Genomic DNA, 23,278 nt, shown 5'->3' on the forward strand with positions numbered 1-23,278 from the left:
GTGGTCTCAGCCTGCCTGGGCACTGCAGTGAAATACAAACGTTTGCAGATCCTGTGATTGTAATAAAAACGCAGAGACGCTGGAGGAACTCAGCCAGTCTCGCAGCATCCACAGGAGGTACAGATATACAACTCATGTTTTGGGGCTGAGCCCTTCTTCAGGCTATGAGTAAAATGCAGGTGGGATTGTGAATTAAAAGGCAGGGGAAAGAGAAGATTGGGAGGGGGAGGAGTACAGACCAACAGGCAAAAGGTGTTAATTGAATACAAGAGGACAGAAGAGAGGAAAGGCGAGATTTAATTGTGGGCGTGGGCATTGTTATTGGCTCTGTGAAAGGAGACAGAGGGTAAAGAGCCAGAGAAAAGGAGACAGGAAAAGAGGGTGGGTGGGTTGGGGGTTGGGATGTGTTAATAGAAACCAAAGAAGTCGATGTTAATATCACCCTGTTAAGAGGGTGTCCAGATGGAATGTGAGATGTTGTTCCTCCAATTTGCCGGTGGTCTCAGTCTGGCAGTGCACGAGACCATGGACAGACATGTTGGTAAGGGAATGGGGCAAGGAATTGAAATGGGTGGCCACTGGGAGATCTAGGGTATTGTGGTGGACAGAGACAAGGTACTCAATGAAGTGATCTCCCAGTCTCTCCAATGTAGAGGAGACCACAGTGGGAGCACCGGATGTAGTAGATGACCCCTGTCAATTCACGTGGTTCACTTGAAAGGACTCTTTGGGGCCCTGAACATTGGTGAGGAAGGAAGTGTGGGTGCAGGTGGAGTATCTCTTGCGGTCACAGGGTTAGGTGCCAAGATGGTGATTGGTGGGGAGGGTGAAGTAGATGAAGAATTCATGGAGGGAGCGGTCCCTGCAGAAGGCAGACAAAAGAGGTGTCTGATGGTGGGATCACCTAGTAAGTGGCAGAAATGGGGGAGGATGATGGATTTGGAGGCTGGTGAGGTGGTAGGTGAGGACAAAAGGAATCCTGTTCTTGTTGCGCAGAGGGGAGGAGGGGCCAGGGCAGGTGCGGGTAATGGAGAATATGCGGGTGAAGGTCGAGTTGATGCTGGTGGAGGGAAAGCCATGTTGTTTGAAGAAGGAGGACATCTCTGATGATCTGGCATGGAAACCCTCATCCTGGGTGCAGACGTGACTGAGAGGAGAAATTCAAGGAAAGGAATGGAATCCTTTCAGGAGTCGTTGTGGGAGTTGGTGCGTTTGTAGAAGATGTTTGTCGAAAGTTTGTCTCCTGAGATGGAGACAGAGAGAGATTGAGAAAGGGGATAATGTTACTGAAAATGGACCAAGTGAATTTGAGGTCAGAATAGAAGTTAACAGCAAAATGGATGAAGTCAATGAGCTCATCATGGGTGCATGAGGCAGCACCAAAGAAGTCATCAATTTAGCGGAGGAAGAGTTGAGGGGCCTCGCCTGTGTAGGCTTGTAACACAGATTGCTTCATATAGCCAACAAAGAGGCAGGCATAGCTTGGGTCCGTCCAACCTCACTGTTTCCCAACCTTCCACTGCCCACTTCTACCTCCTATCCAAGATTCACAAATCCAATTGTCCCAGTGGACCCATCATTTCCACATGATCCAGCCCCACCAAACTGGTATCCATCTATGCTGACTTGGTCGTGTCCCTCGAGGTACAGTCCCTCCTCATCTTCATCAGTCATACTTCACGTACCCTCCATCACAGTGGTTGTTGTCCACAATAACTTCCAGCTCCCTGAACTTGATCGCCTCAACATGGACATCCAATCCCTATACACCTCCATCCCCCACACCCAAGGCCTCAAAGCCCCTCGTTTCTTCCTTGACAACAGACCCAACCAGTCCCCCTCCACCACTCTACTACAGCTGGCAGAACTTGTCTGAAATATCTTCTCCTTTGACTCATTGTGCTTTCTCCAAGTCAAAGGGGTCTCCATGGGTACCTGTAAGGGCATAGGATTCTGTTGACACCCTGGTTAAGTGAAAAAAACACACAAATACTGGAGAATCTCAGAAGGTCAAACAGTGCCTTAATGTAGCAAAGGTGAAGATACATCACCAACGTTTCAGGCTTGGCCCCTTCATCGGCTCCAGCCCGAAACATTGGTAATGTATCTACACTTTTGCTACGTAAAAGCACTGTTTGACCTGCTGAGTTTCTCCAGCATTTGTGTTTTTTTTTGCTGGGATTAGTGAGTGAGTCTCTTCTGCACTCTCTCCAATGCAGTCCCATCCTTCCCAAAGTAGAGAGCAGAACAGTGGTGTGTAGTCTGGAGGTGTTAGATTGTGTTTTATTTTCTACAGTAAATATAAAAATACAAGGCAGGAAGCAGCAATGTCCCTGTGTACAGCAGTGCTATTACAGAAGGGTTAGGGAAAAGGAGCAGGGGACTGCTCGTGCAGACACGCCCCAAAAGGGAGTTGGCAGACACGGACAACTCCTCTCAACCCCAGACCAAATGGGTGAGATGGACCGTGGTGGCCAAGGAGCCCCAAGCATCCTTTCACCCACTCCGGGCCAGATCTTTTTTGGGATCAGATCCTGCGGGATGAGGGCTCCCCAGTGGCGGCTTCATCGCCCTCTCGCTCGCTCTCCCCACCCACAGGGCTTGTGGCTCACCCTGCTTAGTGGCACTGAGCGGCAGCATATCCTGGGTGGAGGGGACCATGGGTGGTGGGAGGAAGGAGGGAGGGATGGAAGGTTAAAGGGAGCAAGGGTATGGGAGAAGCTGAGCAGGGAAGGGGGGCTGGGTGAAACAGGAGGGAGCAGGCAGGGGAAGGGATGAAACGGGGAGGAGTGGAGGGTGATGTGGGGCAACTGAGGGAAAGTGGGGAGGGGCATGAGGTGGAGATGGGAGAGGCAGAGGGTGGAGCAGGGGAACCTGGGCACAGTGCTGAGGATAGCAGTGTGTGCCCACCACAGGCCAGAACCAGCCGGAGGAGGGGTAAAGCATTGCAGGGCCATGAGGTGTAGCTGGGGTTGGGAGTGCGGTGGGGGGGAGAACAGACCAGGGGAGGGTATGAGGAACCGCTGGTGAGGATGGAAGGTGGGAGGTGAGGGTGTGGAGGAGGAAGCGTTGCCTCAGCTCAATATGGAGTGTCCTCCTTCAGATTCCGGTACAGGCAGCAGGTGAAGACCATCCCGAAAATCTGCAGAGCACAGGGGCAGGGAGATGGTCATTGGACATTGCCTCTGCTCCTCTCCCCCCCACCCCGCAGCCCCTCTCTGCTGCCCCCTCTGCCTCCCCTCCACCATCTACTTCTTCCTTCTGCCACCCCTCCTCCTCCAGTCCTAACCCTCACCCTAAACACCTCCCCTCCGCAGCCCCCTTTGCCCTCCCCATCAACCTCCCCTCCCCTACCTCTCCCCCTCTCCTTCCACCTCCCCTTTCCTGCCCCCCCACCCCTCCGCTACCCTCCTCCACTCTGCTCCTGCAGGGATCCTCCAGGTTATCTGAGACGCTCCCATCCACAGGTGTCTGAATCCCGCCTTCTGCTCCCTCCAAAAAAAGTGAGATGGGTCCCAACACATTACAGCAAGGGTGTAGCTCCCCTCCCTTCAACGCTCCCCTACCTGGACACAGGCGATGCCGATTCCCACCGCCCCGATGATCTTCAGGTGGGCCAGGATGAACCCACCCAGTTTGGTGATGCACCCTCCCTGGAAAAGGTAAAGGCCCATGAGCACTGGGTTCCAGAGCGAGGGTCCAGTAGGGTGGGCAGACAGGAGGCTTTCATTGTGGGAGGGGGGGAAGCCTCAACCTCTTGTCAGGGAATTGTGTGAATGGGTAGGGGGGTTGTGTGGGAGGAGGTAGAGGTGTGAGGGTGGCTGGGCAGAGTGGGGGAAGAGGTGAAGAAGGCAACGGGAGATTCTCATTGGCAGGGTATCAGTGTGAAAGGGACGGTTGGTATGAGGGGGTTTCGGAGGGGGGTGTTGGAATGGGCACAGTGTGGAGGGATTCGGAGGGAAGTGGGTCAGAGAGCAGAGTGGGTCAGGGGGAGTGGGTCATGGGGGAGTGAGTCGGAGGAGGAGTGGGTCAAGGGGAGTAGGTCGGAGAGTGGATCGGGGGAGTGGGTCAGACGGGGAGGGGTGGGACGGGAGAGTGGGTCGGACGGGGGAGTGGGTCGGACGGGGGAGTGGGTCGGACGGGGGAGTGGGTCGGACGGGGGAGTGGGTCGGACGGGGGAGTGGGTCGGACGGGGGAGTGGGTCGGACGGGGGAGTGGGTCGGACGGGGGAGTGGGTCGGACGGGGGAGTGGGTCGGACGGGGGAGTGGGTCGGACGGGGGAGTGGGTCGGACGGGGGAGTGGGTCGGACGGGGGAGTGGGTCGGACGGGGGAGTGGGTCGGACGGGGGAGTGGGTCAGCTTGGGGAGTGGGTCAGCTTGGGGAGTGGGTCAGCTTGGGGAGTGGGTCAGCTTGGGGAGTGGGTCAGCTTGGGGAGTGGGTCAGCTTGGGGAGTGGGTCGGGGGTAGTGAGTTGGAAGAGGGAGTGGCTCAGAAGGCAGAGTGGGTCGTGGGGAATGGGTCGGAGGGGGGAGTGGGTCGGAGGTGGGAGTGGGTTAGTGGGTCGGACGGGGAGTGGGTCGGACGGGGAGTGGGTCGGACGGGGAGTGGGTCGGACGGGGAGTGGGTTGGACGGGGAGTGGGTCGGACGGGGAGTGGGTCGGACGGGGAGTGGGTCGGACGGGGAGTGGGTTGGACGGGGAGTGGGTCGGACGGGGGAGTGGGTCATGGGGAATGGGTCGGAGGGGGGAGTGGGTCAGGGGGGGAGTGGGTCGGACGGGGAGGAAATGAGACATTTGTGCAGCAATTAATGACAGGTGTACAGCGATTGATATGTGATCAATAATCAATGGCAATCGATGGTCCACAGCTGTAGGGTGAGCCTCACTGTGTGGATATCAGCTGAGGTTAATACAGCTGCATGTCATGATTGCGGGGGCTCCAAATCCTAATGCTGGGAGCAAGGAGCTTGCCACGCTGCAGCCCCTGACACTGACCTCCACCTTGTAGATGTTGGATGGGTGGTCCCTCTTGCCACAGCCATTGACCCTGGTCTTACAGCAGCTGTCTGGTACAATGCGGCCCCCAGAGTTGGAACTCTTCACCCAATTGCTATCTTTCCAGTCCAGTGAATTGTTACTCCCACAACAACGGAACTGAGGGGTGCAGGAGAGGGCAGAGAGTAGCAGGGAACAGTCAGGAGGTGTCCCACCCCTCCCCACCCCTCAACCTTCCCCCTCCGCCCCTCCCCTAACCTTCCCCCTCTGTCCCTCCCCCCAACCTTCCCCCTCCACCCCCTCCCCAACCTTCCCCCTCCACCCCCTCCCCAACCTTCCCCCTCTGCCCCTCCGCCCAACCTTCTCCTTCTGCCCCCTCCCCAACCCTCCCCCTCTGTCCCTCCCTCAACCTTCCCCCTCCACCCCTCCCCAATCTTCCCCCTCCGTCCCTCCCCCAACATTCCCAATCCGCCCCCTCCCCAACCTTCCCCCACCCCCAACCTTCCCAATCCGCCCCCTCCCCAACCTTCCCCCTCCCCCAACCTTTCCCCTCCACCCCCTCCCCAACCTTCCCCCTTCATCCCTCCCCCCAACCTTCCCCCTTCATCCCTCCCCCCAACCTTCCCCCTCCCCCAACCAATCAGTGGTCAGAGCAGGAATTGAGCAAGTTATAAGTCAGCCAAACAGTTGCAGTGGCTCAACCTATGAGCTGCCTACAGATGTTGTCTGTGGAGGAGGATGGAGCTCAGGCAAAACCCTGCTCTACCCGCTCCCTCCTTAACCATGTTCGTGTTGTTCCCAGCCCCTCTGTGTCCGATCCAATCCTAGCCTAGTCTAGTCCAGACTGCTGACCAACCAGCCCCTCTGTGTCCAATCTGATCCCAGCCCAGTCTGGCCTAGACAGGTGACCAACTGGCCCCTCTGTGTCTGATCCACTCCCAGCCCAATCCAGCCCAGACAGGTGGCCAACTGGTCCCTCTGTGTCCAATCCAATCCCAGCCCAGACAGGTGACCAACTGGCCCATCTGTGTCCGATCCAATCCCAGCCCAATCCACCCCAGACTGGCGACCAACCAGCCCCTCTGTGTCTGTTGCAATCTCAGCCCAGCCCGGCCCAGACTGGTGGCCAAATGGCCCCTCTGTGTCCGATCCAATCCCAGCCCAGACAGGTGACCAACCAGCCCCTCACCTCTTGCTGCAGTTTGTCGACTGCCTTGGTGATATCCTCATGTCCTGCCACCCTGTACTTCTCGATCATCGTCAACCGGAGGTTGGTCTTCAGTTCATCGCTCAACTGTGGGCAGTGAGGGAGGAGGCAGAGTGAGTGAGGGAAGGAGGGAAAGAAGGGTAGGTGGGGGAGGGACGGGGGGGAGGTAGGATGGAAGGGGATGGTGGAGGAAGGAAAAGCATGGGTAGTGAGGGAGGGTGGAGATGAGGGGAGGAGAGAATGGGAGGGGAGGGGAGGAGGCGAGTATGGGAGATGGAGGTGGGGAGAGGAAAGGAGTGAGAGTGGGGGAAAGTGGGGTAGGGGAGGGAAGGAGGGTGGGGAGAGGAAGGGAGTGAGAGTTGGGAAGGGTGGAGGTGGGGAGGGAGCGAATCAGGTCCGAGGGCAGGAGAGAACATTACTTGATATGATCGGCCCTGGAGGTTTTTTTAAATACGGGGCCGATAGTGGTCAGCATGGCGTAAAACACCTTGCTGCACCGAGATCTTGCTCTTGGGCCTAGACACGACTGCACAGGAGGGCAGGGTGTCTTGTCCTGCACTACCCATGTCTAACATAGGGCAAGAGGTGAACGGATGGTTTTACCCAGGTCTGGCATGGGGTGGTAGGTTAGCATGCAGGAGGTAACATGAAAACACAGGTGAAACATACCGTACCTTTATTGGAGCATGTCTTTACAAGTACCCATTAGGCTGCTGCAATAATAATTTTGATGCAAATGGACATTGAACAATGTGTGACAATAATTGCATTATTACAGCTGGAGCTGGGAACTGTGGATCAGCCACGAACTTGGCTCACCAGGCGCAATGAGTTTTTGTGGGGCAGTTTCTCAGGAGAGTTGGCGAACAGTCCATGCAACAGTTTATTCAATGGCTATGGGGAACCTGTCCTCCGTGGGAGGGCCTCTGCACACTCCTGCACAAAGGGTCAGCGTGCTGAGGTGGCAGGAAACGAGGGGGCTTTACAAACCAAGCTCATGCAGTGGGGAGGAGGTGAGGCGGACAGGGTGGTTGGGGGGCAGATAGCCGAACCCTCAACTCGAGGCTACTTGTGGGTGCAGATTGGGAATAGGGACCAGGACACAGTACCTGCTGGTAGTAGATGTATGCCAAGATGCCAGCCAGGATCTCCAGCAGGAAGATGAACAGCAGAAGTGCAAAGTACTGGGAATGAAGTAGAGAAAGTGGTGAGGTACCACACACACAAAAATAACACAGGCCAGCACTGTTCTGCAGCAATGCTCAAAACTGCAAATAACTTTTGTTGCACTCCGATTATTGTGAATATTTTTATGTATTAATATTTTCCATTTATAGTCCCTTTTCAATTCAATTAAGTATGGGGTTGCAGTCATTTCAGCTGTTTTGAGGGTGTTTTATTTAAACAAGTACCTGTTCCATTGGAGCAAGGAAGAATTTTAGTGCCTGCTCACATGTGGGAGTAAATCAATGGTCAGAACAGTTGATGTTCATGTTCAGTCTCTTCATCAATGGCTGTCCCAATCAATCCTTCATTCACACACGGACATGCAAGCACTCACACATGCACACACAACTGCGCACTAGTGTACGTGCAGGCACTAACTATCCATTCCCACCAGTGTAGCCTGTGATAACTCAAATCCACAATGTACGTGCTTCCCGTGTGGTGAACTGTGCAACGACTTACACTGATTACACCATCAGGAGACTTGGGAGGCACCAAGCAACAGGGTGGTACAGGGGGAAATACACTGTAATGGGACAGAGTTATTGGGATGGTAGAGACACTGCACTAGGACAGAGTTATAGGGAAGACACGCCATCCTCAGAAACAGTTACAGGGAAAGGGAGACACACTACTGGGACACAACTACTGGGATAGGTGGAGACACACTGTACTGGGACACATTTACAGAGATGTGGGAGACACTCTGTACTGGGAAACAGTTACAGGGACAATGGGGAGAGACACTGTATAGTGACACAGATACAGGGATAGGGAGACACACTGTACTTACTGGAACACATCTACAGGGATGGGGAGACACATTGTACTGGGACACATTTACAGAGATGAAGGAGACACTGTACTGGGAAAGAATTATAGGGACAATGGGGAGAGACACTGTATAGTGACACAGATATAGGGATAGGGAGACACACTGTACTGGAACACAGCTACAGGGATGGGGAGACACACTGTACTGGGACACACTTATATGGACAGGGGGGAGGTCATGTGATGTGGAGAGAGTAAGAGGAGGTGCATTCCGAGAGCTCCCAGGATTTTTGATTACAAACAAGGTCAAAACCTCAACTGACCAGTCCAAAACGCCAAAAAAGGATGTGAAAAGATTTTTTTAAAAATGCAACATGACCAAAAAAAGCAAGTTTGCAAGCAAGAGTGCGAAAGAATCACCATCGAGGTGAGAGGGCAAGCCTGGAATGCTTCATGGTGAGGAAAATGACGGGGCCACCTCAGGGCCAGAAATGGGAACCGCAGCTCCAAAGGAAGAACTCGCCAGATGGGGAGAACATGTCCTGGTCGGATCCAGCGTCAATGCCCGGCAGATACGGAGGGAAATCCCTCTGGAAGCCCCTGGAGAGAAGGAAATGCTGGGTCCCCCTCTCCCACAGCAGGATTGCAAAGTCTGGCACGCTTGTGGCGGGGGCGAGGCCCGAGGTGAAGTCGGCGTCGGGTGCAGGGCGGCAGCAGCAACCACCATGGGGAACGAACCTGCCCGACAAAAGGGAAAACTGCAAGAAACCGGTGTTGCTGCCAACACTAAGGCAGAGAGTGAAACTTACCTCTGCCCTAGCAGCAGGCCAGAAGGGAAACTGCAAGTCTCAACGGGAGTCCCAACAGAGGAAGCAGAGCAGCCTGTGAGTCCAGCACTGGATCAGAGGAGGCAGGGAGCACCAGCAGCAGTGAAGAGGGGTCCAGCAGTCCGGAGGAGGAAGAGGCCAATGGTCAGGGGAGACCCTGTGAAGCTCGGAGCCCCAAGGAAAAGGACTGTTAAGGAAAAGTAAGCAGGGAGGCTCAGAGACCTCCCTGCAGGATGTAATTAACAAGCTATGGCAGATGGAGGGCAGGTTCTTCCTAGCTGTGGACAGAAGTGCCCAGAACATGGGGTTGGGGGGGGGGGGGACTGGAAGGGTTCAGAGCACCCTATCTGGGCTAATGGGCAGGGTGACCGAGGCAGAAGAAAGAATAAATAAGAATGAAGATGATATCCATATTATGTCCAATAAAATAGAAAAGTTAATAAAAGAAAGGGAGAACATTTGGAAGAAGCTGGATACTCTCAAGAATTATACCAGGAGGAACAATATTAAAATAGTGGGGCTAAGGGAGGGGGGGGTGGAAGGTGAGAACCCAGGGTGCTTCTTTCCCAGAGGTATTGGGTAAGGAGATACTGGGTGAAAGAATAGAGGTGGAGAGAGCACACAGGTCCCTCTTCCCCAAACCTGGTCCCGGACAAAGGCCGCACTCTGTTCTGCTGAGGCTGTTACGGTATCAGGACAGGAGAAAATATTAGGAAGGCAGCGATCAGGGCAAAGAGAAGGGGACTCCCTTTAGAGTTAGAGGGGAACAAAATCTTTTTCTACCCAGATATTAGCTCGGCACTCTTGAAGGCCAGAAATGCATTTGAACTGGCTAAGAGACTGCTCAATCAGAAGAAATATGAATATGTGTTGAGATACCCAGCCACCTTGAAAATATCATTGCCAGAAGGAGCAAAGACATCTTTTACAGATCCGGAAAAAGCCCAGAAATATGCCGCAAGCTTACCCACGTTGGGGAGCACAACGGGAATGTAAAGTCTGGTCAGGGGACTGCCTGCAGTAGTTTTAATAAGTAACAAATTTGACCCGTAGGGGGACATAGACATGCCTTGGACTATAATAACATGGTGTTTTTTTAATGTTATCTAAATTGTATAAATAGAGAAGCTGAGAAAGAGGTTAGACCAAACAAATGAAAAGTTGTAATTGTAGTTTTTCCTGGTGAGCTCAGGAGTTGGGGAAAGGAGTTGATGGGTGCCGGTGGCACAACCTGTGGTATGAGGGGTTTGTTGGTAATCAATAAAGGTTATCAACAAAATAGAGGGGGGGAGGGAGGTAGTATGGGATTAAGAAGTATGACTGTGATTGTCTTTTGCTTTGCTCAGTTATTTGAGTTATTGTCTGTCTTCCCTTGTATTTTTATTTCCTTACTCTCGCAGCTCGGGTGGAACGGACCAAAAGTCAGACGGTAAAGAGATTGGGGGTGCATGGGGAGGGGGGGTCGTAGTGATGGAGGGGGTACCTTGGGAAGAACCTGGGGATAATGAGTAAGAGCATAAAGGTAGTCTCTTTTAATGTTAATGTCTTAAACAGTCTGGTGAAACAGAAAAGGGTCTTGGCACCCATTTAAAAAATGGGGGTGGATTTGGCCTTTCTTCAAGAGACACACTTAACTGAGCCGGAACATCAAAAGTTAAAAAGAGAATGGGTGGGCCAAGTTATATCTTCCTTGTTTGGCTCAAAAGCAAGGGGAGTGACACTTTCAGTAAGGAAAAGTGTTCCAGTGCTGGTGCAGAGAGTGACTGCAGACAAAGTGGGAAGATTTGTAATGTGCACTGTCAAATATACTCAGAGTCCTGGACCCTGGTCAATGTGTTCGCCTCCAATATTGATGATGAAAAATTTATACAGGACATGTCCCTATGTTTGGCGGAGGAAAGCAAAAATATTTTGATAGGGGGCGACTTTAATTTATGCCTGGATCCTGTATTGAACAAGCCCACAAAACGTATAACTAGGACTAGAGCAGCGAAAGCCACCATTGACTATGAGGGAGTTGAATTTAATAGATATGTGGCGTAGAATGCATCCAAGAGAGAGAGATTACTCATTCTACTCAAAACAACATGACTCCTACTCTAGAATAGATTTCTTTTTGGCTTTAGCCCATTTAGAGGGTAGGATCATGGAAACTGAGGACAGAGTGAGACTTCTCTCTGACCACACCCCCCTGATCTTAACTATAGACATGCCAGATAAGCAGGACATGGCATATAGGTGGCATCTTAACACTTTGCTATTGAAAAAGGTGGAATTTTGTAGCTTTATAAGATCTCAAATAACTCAGTTTTGTGAGGACAACTATCCTTCTACTCCAGATAAATTTCTTCTATGGGACACCCTCAAGGGTCAGATAATTGGGTATATGAAGATGGTCAAGAAAAATTATATGAGGGAGGTGGAGGAACTGGAAAAGGACATTACCCAATTAGAGAAGGATTTTCAGGAATCAGGCCTAGAGGACCATTACAGAGCTCTCACAAACAAGAAATTGGAATATAATACACTTCAGACATATAGTATGGAAAAGGCTATTATGAGGTCAAGACAAAAATATTATGAGTTGGGGGGGAGAGAGAGAACATAAGGTACTCGTTTGGCAGTTGAGGGCAGAACAAGCCTCTAGAACAATTAATGCAATACGAATGAGGAATGGCCAGGTCTTGTACAAACCAAAGGAAATTAATGAGACCTTCAGGGAATTTTATGAAGGGTTATATAAATCTGAATTGTCTGGGGATCTCAATCAAGAGGACGAGTTCCTGGCCAGATTAGACCTCTCCTGCCTGAACCCAGAGGATCAGGTAGAATTAGATCTTCCTTTTACTGAGGAAGAACTGGGTAAAGCATTGAGTGCGTTGCAAACAGGCAAGTCTCCGGGAGAGGACGGGTTCCCGCATGAGTTCTATTGAGAATTTAAGGACTTATTAATGCCTCTGTATATGGAGGTGGTAGACCAGGCTAGGGGAACAAGGTTCCTGCCGGAATCTTTTACAGGGGCGATTGTTACGACGATTTTGAAGAAGGGTAAGGATTCACTTATGCCCTCTTCCTATAGGCCAATTTATCTGCTGAATACCAATTACAAGACCCTGGCAAATAGATTGGCATTGCATTTGCCGAAATTGATAAACAAGGATCAGACAGGCTTTATGCAGGGAAGGCAGGCAGCAGATAATATTGGCAGATTGCTGAGTGTAATGCATCTGGCACAATCTAGAAATGAGAAGGGTCTGGCCATCTCTTTTGAAGCAGAAAAGGCCTTTGCTAGATTGGAGTGGGAATTTTTATTCAAGGTGCTGAAGAAGGCAGGGCTGGGACCAATTTTTCAAAATTGGATTAGGGCGCTATATCATGCGCCCAAGGCGAAAGTTGTAACAAATGGGCAGGTCTCTTCAGCCTTCCCATTTACCAGATCTAGTAGGCAAGGGTGCCCACTCTCACCGGCTCTCTTTGTGCTGGTGTAGTGGGAGCCCACACGTACAACAGAATCACGCACAGCCACAACAGTTAAGCAAGTGCATTACCAGAGCACAGAGCCTCCAACAACGTCCCAGTCCTCCAGCTGCAGGTCAGGCACCAGCAATTAGGAAAAGCGTGCGAATAAGAGCCCGTGCTTTTTATGGCACCCGACACTGGAAAGTGACGTCACTACCGTAACCCAGAAGGCTCAGCATGAAACGTGCAGTGGGAACTATAAAAGCTGTGGTTAAGCACAATAAAGGTACTGATTCCTGACTCTACTTAGTCCAGTGTCATTTATTGCCACTTGCATAAGGTAGTGTTGTCAGATAGGCCACTACACTGGCTATGGAACTGTTGGCAGAAGCCACTTGGCAGGATCCAGACATCAAAGGTGATAGAGTTGGCCAGGAGGAACACAAAATTAACTTGTTCGCTGACGACGTACTGATATATTTGATAGACCCTGCGACTTCCCTACCTAGGGTGCACGAGATACTGGAGGACTATGGGGAACTTTCTGGGTATAAGATCAATTGGGATAAGAGCAAGGTAATGCCACTCACTGAGAGTAATTATAATCAATTTAAAGGAATTAGTAGTTTAAAGTGGCCACAGTAGGGGATCAAATAGCTTGGAGTCAATATTGATAGTGATTTGAATAATTTATACAAGCTAAATTATGCCCCCTTGCTGGGAAGAGTCGAGGAGGACTAAGAGGTGGATGCCCTTGCCTATCACACTGGTGGCAGGGTCAACTGCATCAAAATGAATGTGTTGTCAAGATTCCAACATCTTTTCCAAACATTGCCTGTGCCGTTGCCCCAGGGCTTCTTCAAACAGTTATCACATATGGTTAGGAGGTTTCTTTGGAATGGCAAGGTACCAAGGGTCTCTATGGAAAAATTAACATGTGACTATAGTCTAGGTGGATTTAGATTGCTGGACTTCAAAAAATATTATTGGGCGGCTCAGTCGAGATATATCGCCTCCCTTTATCAGGGAGGAGATGTACCATCCTGAGCGCAAATTGATCTGCACCTGGTGGGCAAGAAGATAGCAGAAGATTTTATTTATAAATGGGACATTAAATTGTTGACAGGGAAGAAGCGCAGCCTCACATTAAAAATGATTAGTATCTGGGCCAAAATTAACTAGTATTTGGATATTAAAGAGGGGTTGTCCCCAAAAACGCCTAGACTCCGAATAAATTAATATCACTGACAGTGGGTAATGGGATTCTGGACATCTGGCTCCGTAATGGAGTCAGAAGTATAGAGGACTGTTATGAGCAAGGGCAATTAATGTCATTTGAACAGTTTAAAAATAAATATGATTTACAGAATAAAATATTCCACTGCTATCTTCAAATAAGGTCTTTTCTATTGGATGATTTAGGTCCAGGTATGGTCCTACATCGTTGCAGTAGCATAGAGGCCCTGATTCGAAGGGGGATCGGCAAGAAATTTATTTCAGCAATGTATTACCTGTTCCAGTCAGAGGGACCCAAACCGGGCCTTCATAGGTCGAGAGAAAGATGGGAGTCGGACTTGGGGATTACAATTGATGAGAGCTGCTGGTCCGACTTGTGCCGGGAAAGTATGACCACGGTCAGCAACGCAAGGTACAGGCTGATCCAGTATAATGTTTTGCACCAGTTGTACATAACGCTGCAGAAAATTAACAGATCAAAGCCAGAACTACTGGACAAATGCTTCAGGTGTGGTGTTGCAGCCGGGACGTTTGTACATGCAACTTGGTCGTGTGCCAAGGTGAGGCCCTTTTGGTTAGATCTAGGCCAAGTCCTGGGCAAAAATTATAGGTAAACGATTCCCCCAGGAACCAGAGGTGTACATGCTGGGGAATATAATGGACATAAGGCTTACAATGAAGCTGCCCAACTTTCAAATCCAATTTGTGTTAATCGCATTGGCAGTGGCCAGGAAGTGCATTGCGATGACCTGGAAGTCCGACTCTATTCTTAGTATCGAGTGATAGAACAAGGAAATACAAAATTGCGTTCCCCTGGAGAAAATAACCTACAATCGGAGAAACAAGTACAGCACCTCTTGGAAAATTTAACAGGTGGATGGAAGTGATTGTTCTACCGTTCCCTGATGTGGCTCCCACTCTCCCGCACTGATTCCGATCAAGGAAAGTCAAGAGTGAGGACTGACCCAGAAGCCGTCCATTGAGCCATGATGGTCCCTGTTTCTTTTCTCATTTCTTTTTATTATTGTACTGCTTATTCATTTCCTTAATGTTAGTGTTTTTTATAGTTACTGACATTGTCGTATTAATGAAATGTTTAGTTTTATAGGTGCTGGGCAATGACGCGGGCTTGTGTGTGTATATATATATATATATATATATATATAGTCATAGAGAAAAGGAATGTATAGGAGATTGTGAACTGTCGTCATTGGCAGGACGTGGTATAATCACTGCACAGACCTGTGTGAAAAATTAAAAGTAAAATATTCCAAAAAAAGTTACTGGGATAGGGTCACAGTATCACAGTAACAGGGATGGGGAAACACACTGTACTGGATCACAGTTACAGGAGGATACACACTGTACTGGGTCACAGTTACAGGGACAGGGGGATACACGCTGTAGTGGGTCACAGTAACAGGGATGGGGAGACACACTGTACTAGACAACAATTACAGGGACAGGGGGAGACACACTGTACGGGGTCACAGTTACAGGGACAGGGGGCGACACACTGTACTTGGTAACAGTAACAGGGATGGGGAGACACACTGTACTGGGACACAGTTACAGGAACAGGGGGAGACACACTGTACTGGGTCACAGTTACAGGGACAGGGGGATACACACTGTACTGGGTCACAGTAACAGGGATGGGGAGACACACTGTACTGGACAACAATTACAGGGACGGGGAGACACACTGTACAGGGCAACAGTTACAGGGATGGGGAGACACACTGTACTGGGTCACAGTTACAGGGACAGGGGGCGACACACTGTACTGGGTCGCAGTAACAGGGATGGGGAGACACACTGTACTGGGACACAGTTACAGGGATGGGGAGACACACTGTACTGGGACACAGTTACAGGGATGGGGAGACACACTGTATTGGGATGCAGTAGAGGGATGGGGAAGATATGCTGAACTGGGTTACAGACATAGAGATGGGGCAGACCCACTATACTGGGACACAGTTACAGGGATGGGGAGGCACATTTTATATGGACACAGTTACAGGCTTGGGGGAGACGTATTGTCATGGGACCCAGTTACAGGGACAAGAGGAGATACACTATACATGGACTCAGTTACATGCATGGGGAGACACAGTGTACTGGGACAAAGTTACTAAGACAGGGGGAGACACTGTACAGAGAGACAGTTACAGGGCTTGGTAGACACATTGTAATGTGAACACAGTTACAGATTTGGGGGAGACGCACTGTATAGGGACACCGTTACAGATATTGGAGAGACCCACTGAACTGGGGCACAGTGACAGGGTGGACACACTGTACGGGGATACAGTTACTGGGAAAGAGTGAGGCACACTGTACAGGGACTCAGTTACAGGGTGAGATGCACTGTACACGGACTATACGGGAACACTGTTACAGGGACAGCGTGAGCCAGTTACAAGGACACTGTACTATGACAGTTACAGGGATGGGGAGACACACTATACTGGGACATATTTACAGCGATGGTGCGACAAACTGTACAGGGATAGAGTTACACGAATGGGGAGACACACTGTACTGGACACACACATGGACGGGGAGACATACTGTACTGTGACACATTTACAAAGATGGGAGCGACACTGTACTGGGACACAGTAACAAGGATGGGAGTGACACTGTACTGGGACACAGTTACAGGGATGGGAGTGACACTGTACTGGGACACAGTAACAAGGATGGGAGTGACACTGTACTGGGATGTATTTACAGGATGGGAGTAACACTGTACTGGGACACAGTTACAGGGATGGGAGTGACACTGTACTGGGATACAGTAACAAGGATGGGAGTGACACTGTACTGGGACGCAGTTACAAGAATTGGACTGACTGTAGTGGGAAACAGTTACAGGGATGTGGAAACTCACTGTACAGAGACACATTTAAAAGGATGGGGTAGACTCACTCTACTGAGTTACAGTTACAAGGATGCGAGAGACACAATGTACTGGGGCACAGTTACAGGGATTGGGAGACACACTGTACTGGGACAGTGTTACAAGGATGGGAGTTACATTGTATTTGGACATATTTACATGGATGGGAGTGACACTGTACTGGGACACAGTTACAAGAATGGGACTGACTGTAGTGGGAAACAGTTACATGGATGTGGAAACTCATTGTACAGAGACACATTTAAAAGAATGGGGTAGACTCACTCTACTGAGTTAGTTACAGGGATGCGAGAGACAATGTACTGGGGCACAGTTACAGGGAAAGGGGGACACTGTTACAAGGATGGGAGTTACATTGTATTTGGACATATTTACATGGATGGGAGTGACACTGTACTGAGATACAGTTACTGGGATGGGAGTGATACCGTACAGGGATGCATTTCCAGGATGGGAGTGACACTGTACTGGGACACAGTTACAGGGATGTGGAAACACACTGTACCGGGACACATTTACAGGGATGAAGCAGACTCACTCTACTGGGTTAGTTACAGGGATGCGAGAGACACACCTTACTGGGGCACAGTTATAGGGGCAGAGGGAGAAACACTTAAAATGGACACAGTTACAGGGATTGGGAGACACACTGTACTGGGGCGCAGTTACAAGGATGGGGCTGACTGTACTGGGATAGGGTTATGGAAATAGGGAAATACACTGTGCAGGGATACATTTCAGGGATGGGGTTGACTCACTCTACTGGGATACAGTTACAGGGATGTGAGAGACACACTGTAGTGGGACACAGTAACACAGATGTGGGAGACACACCGTACTGGGACACAGTTACAGGGGCAGAGGGAGACTCACTGTAAATGGACAGTTACAGGGATGGGGAGACATACTGTACTGGGATACAGTTACAGGGACAGGGGGAGACAAATTGTACTGGGACACAGTTACAAGGTTAGGAGTGACATTGTACTGGGACATATTTATATGGATGGGAGTGACACGGTACTGGGACACAGTTACTGAGAGGTAGTGACAGGGATGGGAATGACACTCTACTGGGTCACAGTAATAAGGATGGGAATGACACTGTACTCGAACACAGTTACAGGGGTGGGAGTGCCACTGTACTCGGAAACAGCTACAGGGATGGGAGTGACATTGTACTGGGACAGAGTTACAGAGATGTGGAAACACACTGTACCGGGACACATTTACAGGGATGGCGCAGACACACTCTACTGGGTTAGTTACAGGGATGCGAGAGACACACCTTACTGGGACACAGTTACAGGGGCAGAAGGAGAAACACTTAAAATGGACACAGTTACAGGGATTGGGAGACACACTGTACTGGGGCGCAGTTACAAGGATGGGGCTGACTGTACTGGGATAGGGTTATGGAAATAGGGAAACACACTGTGCAGGGACAAATTCCAGGGATGAGGTTGACTCACTCTACTGGGATACAGTTACAGGGATAAGAGAGACACACCCTACTGGGACACAGTTACAGGGATGGGGAGACGCACTGTACTGGGAGACAGTTACAGGGACATGGGGTGACAAACTGTACTTGAACACATTTACAAGGATGTGAGTGACATTGTACTGGGACATATTTATAGGGATGGGAATGACACTGTACTGGGACACAGTTACAGGGATGGGGAGACACACTGTACTTGGACACAGTTACAGGGACAGGGGAGACACACTGTACTGGGCAACAGTTACACAGATGTGGGAGGCACACCATACTGGGACGCAGTTATAGGGGCAGGTGAGACACACTGTAAATGGACACAGTTACAGGGACGGGGAGGCACATTATACTGGGAAACAGTTACACGGATAAGGGGAGACACACTGTAATAGAACACAGTTTACAGGGTCAGGGGGAGACAAACAGTACTGGGACAAAGTTACAGGGGTGGGAGTTTCATGGTACTGGGATGCATTTACAGAGAGGGGAGTGACACTGTACGAGCATACAGTTAGCAGGATGGGAGTGACACTGTACTGGGACACAGTTAAGGGGATGGGAGTTACATTGTACTGGGACAGAGTAACAGGGATGGGAGTGACACTATACTGGGACGTATTGACAGGGAGGGGAGTGACACTGTACTAGGATCCAGTGACAGGAATGGGAGTGACACTGTACTGTGGCACAGTAACAAGGATGGGAGTGACACTGTACTGGGAGACAGTTACAGGGACAGCTGGGGCACACTGTACCCGGTCACAATCACAGGGATGGGGAGACACACTGTACCGGGCAACAGTTACACAGATGTGGGAGGGACACCGTAGTGGGAAACAGTTATAAGGGCAGGGGAGACACACTGAAATGAACACAATTACAGTGATGGGGAGCCACACTGTACTGGGATGCATTTACAGAATGTGAGTGACACTGTACTAGGACACAGTTACAGGGATGGGAGTGACACTGTACTGGGATGCATTTACAGGAAGGGGAGCAACACTACTGGGATACAATTACAGGAAGGGGAGCAACACTGTACTGGGATACAGTTACAGGGAGGGGAGAGACACTGTACTGGGATACAGTTACAGGGAGGGGAGAGACACTGTACTGGAATACAGTTACAGGGAGGGGAGAGACACTGTACTGGGATACAGTTACAGGGAGGGGAGAGACACTGTACTGGGATACAGTTACAGGGAGGGGAGAGACACTGTACTGGGATATAGTTACAGGGATGGGAGTGACATGGTACTGGCATCCATTTCCAGGATGTGAGTGACACTGTACCCGGACACAGTTACAGGGATGGGACTGAATGTACTGGGAAACAGTTACAGAGATGTGGATACACACTGTTCAGGGACACATTTAAAGGGATGGGGTAGACTCACTCTATTGAGTTACTGTTACAGGGATGCGAGAGACACACTGTACTGGGACACAGTTAGACAGATGTGGGAGACACACCGTACTGGGTCACAGTTACGGGGACAGGGCAAGACAAACTGTACTGGGACACAGTTACAAGGATGGGAGTGACATTGTACTGGAACATATTTACATGGATGGGAGTGACACGGTACTGGGACACAGTTACTGGGATGCGGCTTTCTGTACTGAGATAGAGTTACGGGAATGGGGAAACACATTCTAAATGGACAGAGTTACAGGGATGGGGAGACACACTGTACTGGGACACAGTTACAGGGATGGGAGTGACACTGTGCTGGGCGACAGTTATAGTTACAAGAGGAGACAAACTACTGGAATACAGTTACAGGTCTGGGGGTGAAACACACTGTATTGGGACACAGTTAGATGGATGGAGGTGATACCCTGAACTGGGGTGCAGCCACAGTGATGGGGCAGATACACTGCACTGAGACACAGTTACAGGGATGGTGGAGACACATTGTACTGGGACACAGTTACAGGGATGGGAGTTACTCTGTACTGGGGCACAGTTACAGGCCACCAACCAGACAATGGCCTCACCACCATTCACAGAGCCAGCCCCTGAGAATGCATGGACTGCAGAGTTGCCCCTCCCCTAGGGTAGTAGTTCATTTACTTCATAACCTGTGAGGTGCACAGGATTACTGTTCTTACCCACTGGAGCAGGTTCTTCCTCTCCTTGAAGGTGGCACAGCAGCCAAGGATCCCAGTCAGCATGACGATAGCTCCTGCTGCCACCAGTATGTAGGCCGTGGCTGCATAGATGCTGGAGGACAGCAAGCTGATGTAGTCACTCTTCTCAACCAGGGTCCAGATGCCCACAGCCATCACCACGCCCCCGGCCAGCTGCAAGAGACAAGGATGTCATTCCTCTCCCTGATACCCAGGCAGGTGAGACCCGTGATGGATCAGATTGCCATCCATCACTGCCGATATGGGCAAGGACTGACTTCAACCAGGGGTCCTGTTCAACCATCCAGGCCAGACCCCCCAAACTGCCAGCACACCCCTTCACACCCAGGGAGTTGTCGCACCTGTCCTCAGGGGTCAGACTCATCCCAGGGATGGGGGGAGGGGAACTAGACCTATTCTGAGGGTAACTGTCCTGAGGGGTCTCTTCCAACGGGGTGGGGGGGTGCTCAGACCCATCCCTGATGGTCAGACCCATCGTGGGGGGAGGAGGCACTTCCTTCTTGAGGGGTCACTCCAGTCCCAGGGGTGTCAGACCATCCTGAAGGAAACCTGGTAACGTCCCAAGGGGTCTCTCCTGTCTGGGTGGGGGGGGGAGTCGTACCAGTGGGGAAAAGAGGGGGGGGGGAAAGATCCATTCTGGGTGGTGGGGCATCCTGAAGTGTCTCCCCCATCCTGAGTTGTTACTCCTGTCCCTGGGGGGGTGGTGGGGCAAAATGAGGCCCTTCCCCAGGGGGGTGGGGGGCACTCCCATCCTGTGGGGCACCATACTGATGAGTAACTCCTGTTCCAGAGGGTGCCAGACCTGTACTGGAGGGTGCATTCCTATCCAGAGGGGCACCATCCCGAGGGGTCACTCGCGTCTCAAGGAGCCATGCCGGACACTGCCTTACCCAGAAGAAGAAGTTAAAGATGAAGAGCAGGTACTTCAGACAGATCGTCCCACAGGTGTCTCTCTTCTCCACGTACTCACCCATCCTGCCCCACCGTTAAAACTGTGGATGGGACACAACGTTACAGTCACTGATGTGTTACAGGCACAACAACTCTACTCCACTCATTCAAACACGGTTTAGTGATAACATCAACCACCCACCCTACATAGATTATAAAATAATAGCTAAAATATTAGCGAATAGATTGGCTAAATTTTTACCCAAGTTGATTCATATGGATCAAACAGGTTTTATAAAGAATAGATATGCTTCAGATATTTTGCGCGTGATTAGTTTGATTAATAGATTTTTGACAATCTTCAGATCACCCGATGGTGACATCTTTAGATGCAGAAAAAACATTTGATACAGTTGAATGGAATTTTTTGTTTAAAGTTTCGGAGAAATTTAAGTTTGGTCCTTTCTTTATTGGTTGGATTAGGGCTCTATATAGTAAACCGGTAGCTAAAGTATTGATGAATGGTTTGATTTCAGAACCTTTTAAATTGACTTGATCAAGTCGTCAAGGTTGTCCTTTATAAGACGTCTGATAAGACGAAATACACAGATACAAGTTATGTAAGTTTTAGATGAGGAGTATAAAATTAATTTATTTGCTGATGATGTATTGGTGTATTTAATAAACCCAGCTCAGTCACTTTTGCATTTGAAGGAATGTTTAATACAATATGGACGTCTTTCTGGATATAAGTTAATTGGGGAAAAAGTGAAATATTACCAGTAAGTGAAGGAGATTATTCAGTTTATAAGAATATTATTAATTTGAAATGGACTGATCAAATTAAATATTTGGGTATAATTTTGAATGTTAAATATCAATCTTTATATAAATTAAATTATGTTCCGTTAATAAAAAAAATTAAAACTGATTTGATTAAATGGAAAGATTTACCTATTAATTTATTGGGTAGGATAAATACAATTAAGATGAATATTTTTCCGCGTATACAATATTTGTTTCAATCTATTCCGTATTTATTTGATAATATTTTTTTTCGAGACTTGAATAAATTGGTTAGGGAGTTTTTATGGAGAGGTAAATTTTCGAGAGTAGCTTTGAATAAATTAACTTGGAAATATGAGTTAGGGGGATTACGTTTACCACATTTTCAAAATTATTATGAAGCAGCCCAACTTAAATTTATTAGTTCATTGATGGATTTGGTATGGCCTCCTAGTTGGGCCAAAATTGAGATGGTAAATATTTCTGAATTTGAAATACATCAATTTTTGTTTAGATGGAATATAAATTTGTTACAACAATATAATGTGCCTATACTAAAACATTTAATGAAGTTATGGATAAAGAAAAATAAAATGATAGGCTCTAGGGGTAAATTATCAGCTTTGACTCCGTTGTATAATAATCAACATTTCTTTTTCAATACATAATCGACGTTTATTGCACTGGAGATTTAAAGGTGTGAAAAATTTGGGAGATTGTTTTAAAGAGGGTAAATTTTTATCTTTTAATCAGATGAGGGATAGTTTTGGTATTGATAAGAACTCTTTGTTTCTCTATTATCAAATTCGATCTTTGGTAAAACGTATGTTTGGTAGAGATATGATTTTACCTGAAATGACTAAATTTGAGACTTTTCTTATGAAGGTACCAGAGAAGGGTTATATTTCATTTATGTATCAAATATTACAGGATGGTATGGATAAAAAGGGTTGGGATAGATCTAAAAGTAAATGGGAAGTGGATACTGGTTTTATTTTTTCCGAGGATGATTAGTTAGATATCTGTTATGATAGTGTAACTAGATTGATAAATGCATGTTATGCAATGATTAACTATAATTCTTTACATCAATTATACTTAACACCTGAAAAATTAAAAAAGTATGGTTTTCATGAATCAGATTTGTGTTTTAGATGTGGTAATACAGTTGGAACTTTTTTTCATGCTGTTTGGTCATGTATACAACTGCGCTGGGTAGGTCACGTCTCCAGAATGGAGGACCATCGCTTTCCCAAGATCGTGTTATATGGCGAGCTCTCCACTGGCCAC

At 49.0% G+C, this 23,278-nt stretch overlaps 1 protein-coding gene across 2 annotated transcripts in view; it reads right to left on the reverse strand.

Moving 5' to 3' along the window:
- Positions 1 to 2,256: 2,256 nt before the first annotated feature.
- The window catches only part of LOC138741289 (CD151 antigen-like), a 32,651-nt gene continuing 11,629 nt past the window's right edge, over positions 2,257 to 23,278 (reverse strand). For both annotated transcript variants that reach the window (XM_069895134.1, XM_069895126.1), the window contains exons 2-8: positions 21,202 to 21,303; positions 20,273 to 20,464; positions 7,311 to 7,385; positions 6,184 to 6,288; positions 4,995 to 5,153; positions 3,567 to 3,653; positions 2,257 to 3,142 (exon numbers count right to left, since the gene is read on the reverse strand). In XM_069895134.1, coding sequence (XP_069751235.1) covers positions 3,080 to 3,142; positions 3,567 to 3,653; positions 4,995 to 5,153; positions 6,184 to 6,288; positions 7,311 to 7,385; positions 20,273 to 20,464; positions 21,202 to 21,285 — 765 coding nt within the window. In that variant the 5' untranslated portion in view covers positions 21,286 to 21,303 and the 3' untranslated portion in view covers positions 2,257 to 3,079. The remainder of the gene's footprint in view (positions 3,143 to 3,566; positions 3,654 to 4,994; positions 5,154 to 6,183; positions 6,289 to 7,310; positions 7,386 to 20,272; positions 20,465 to 21,201; positions 21,304 to 23,278) is intronic.

This window comes from Narcine bancroftii, chromosome 1, assembly GCF_036971445.1.
Source record: "Narcine bancroftii isolate sNarBan1 chromosome 1, sNarBan1.hap1, whole genome shotgun sequence".
Classification (NCBI taxonomy): domain Eukaryota; kingdom Metazoa; phylum Chordata; class Chondrichthyes; order Torpediniformes; family Narcinidae; genus Narcine; species Narcine bancroftii.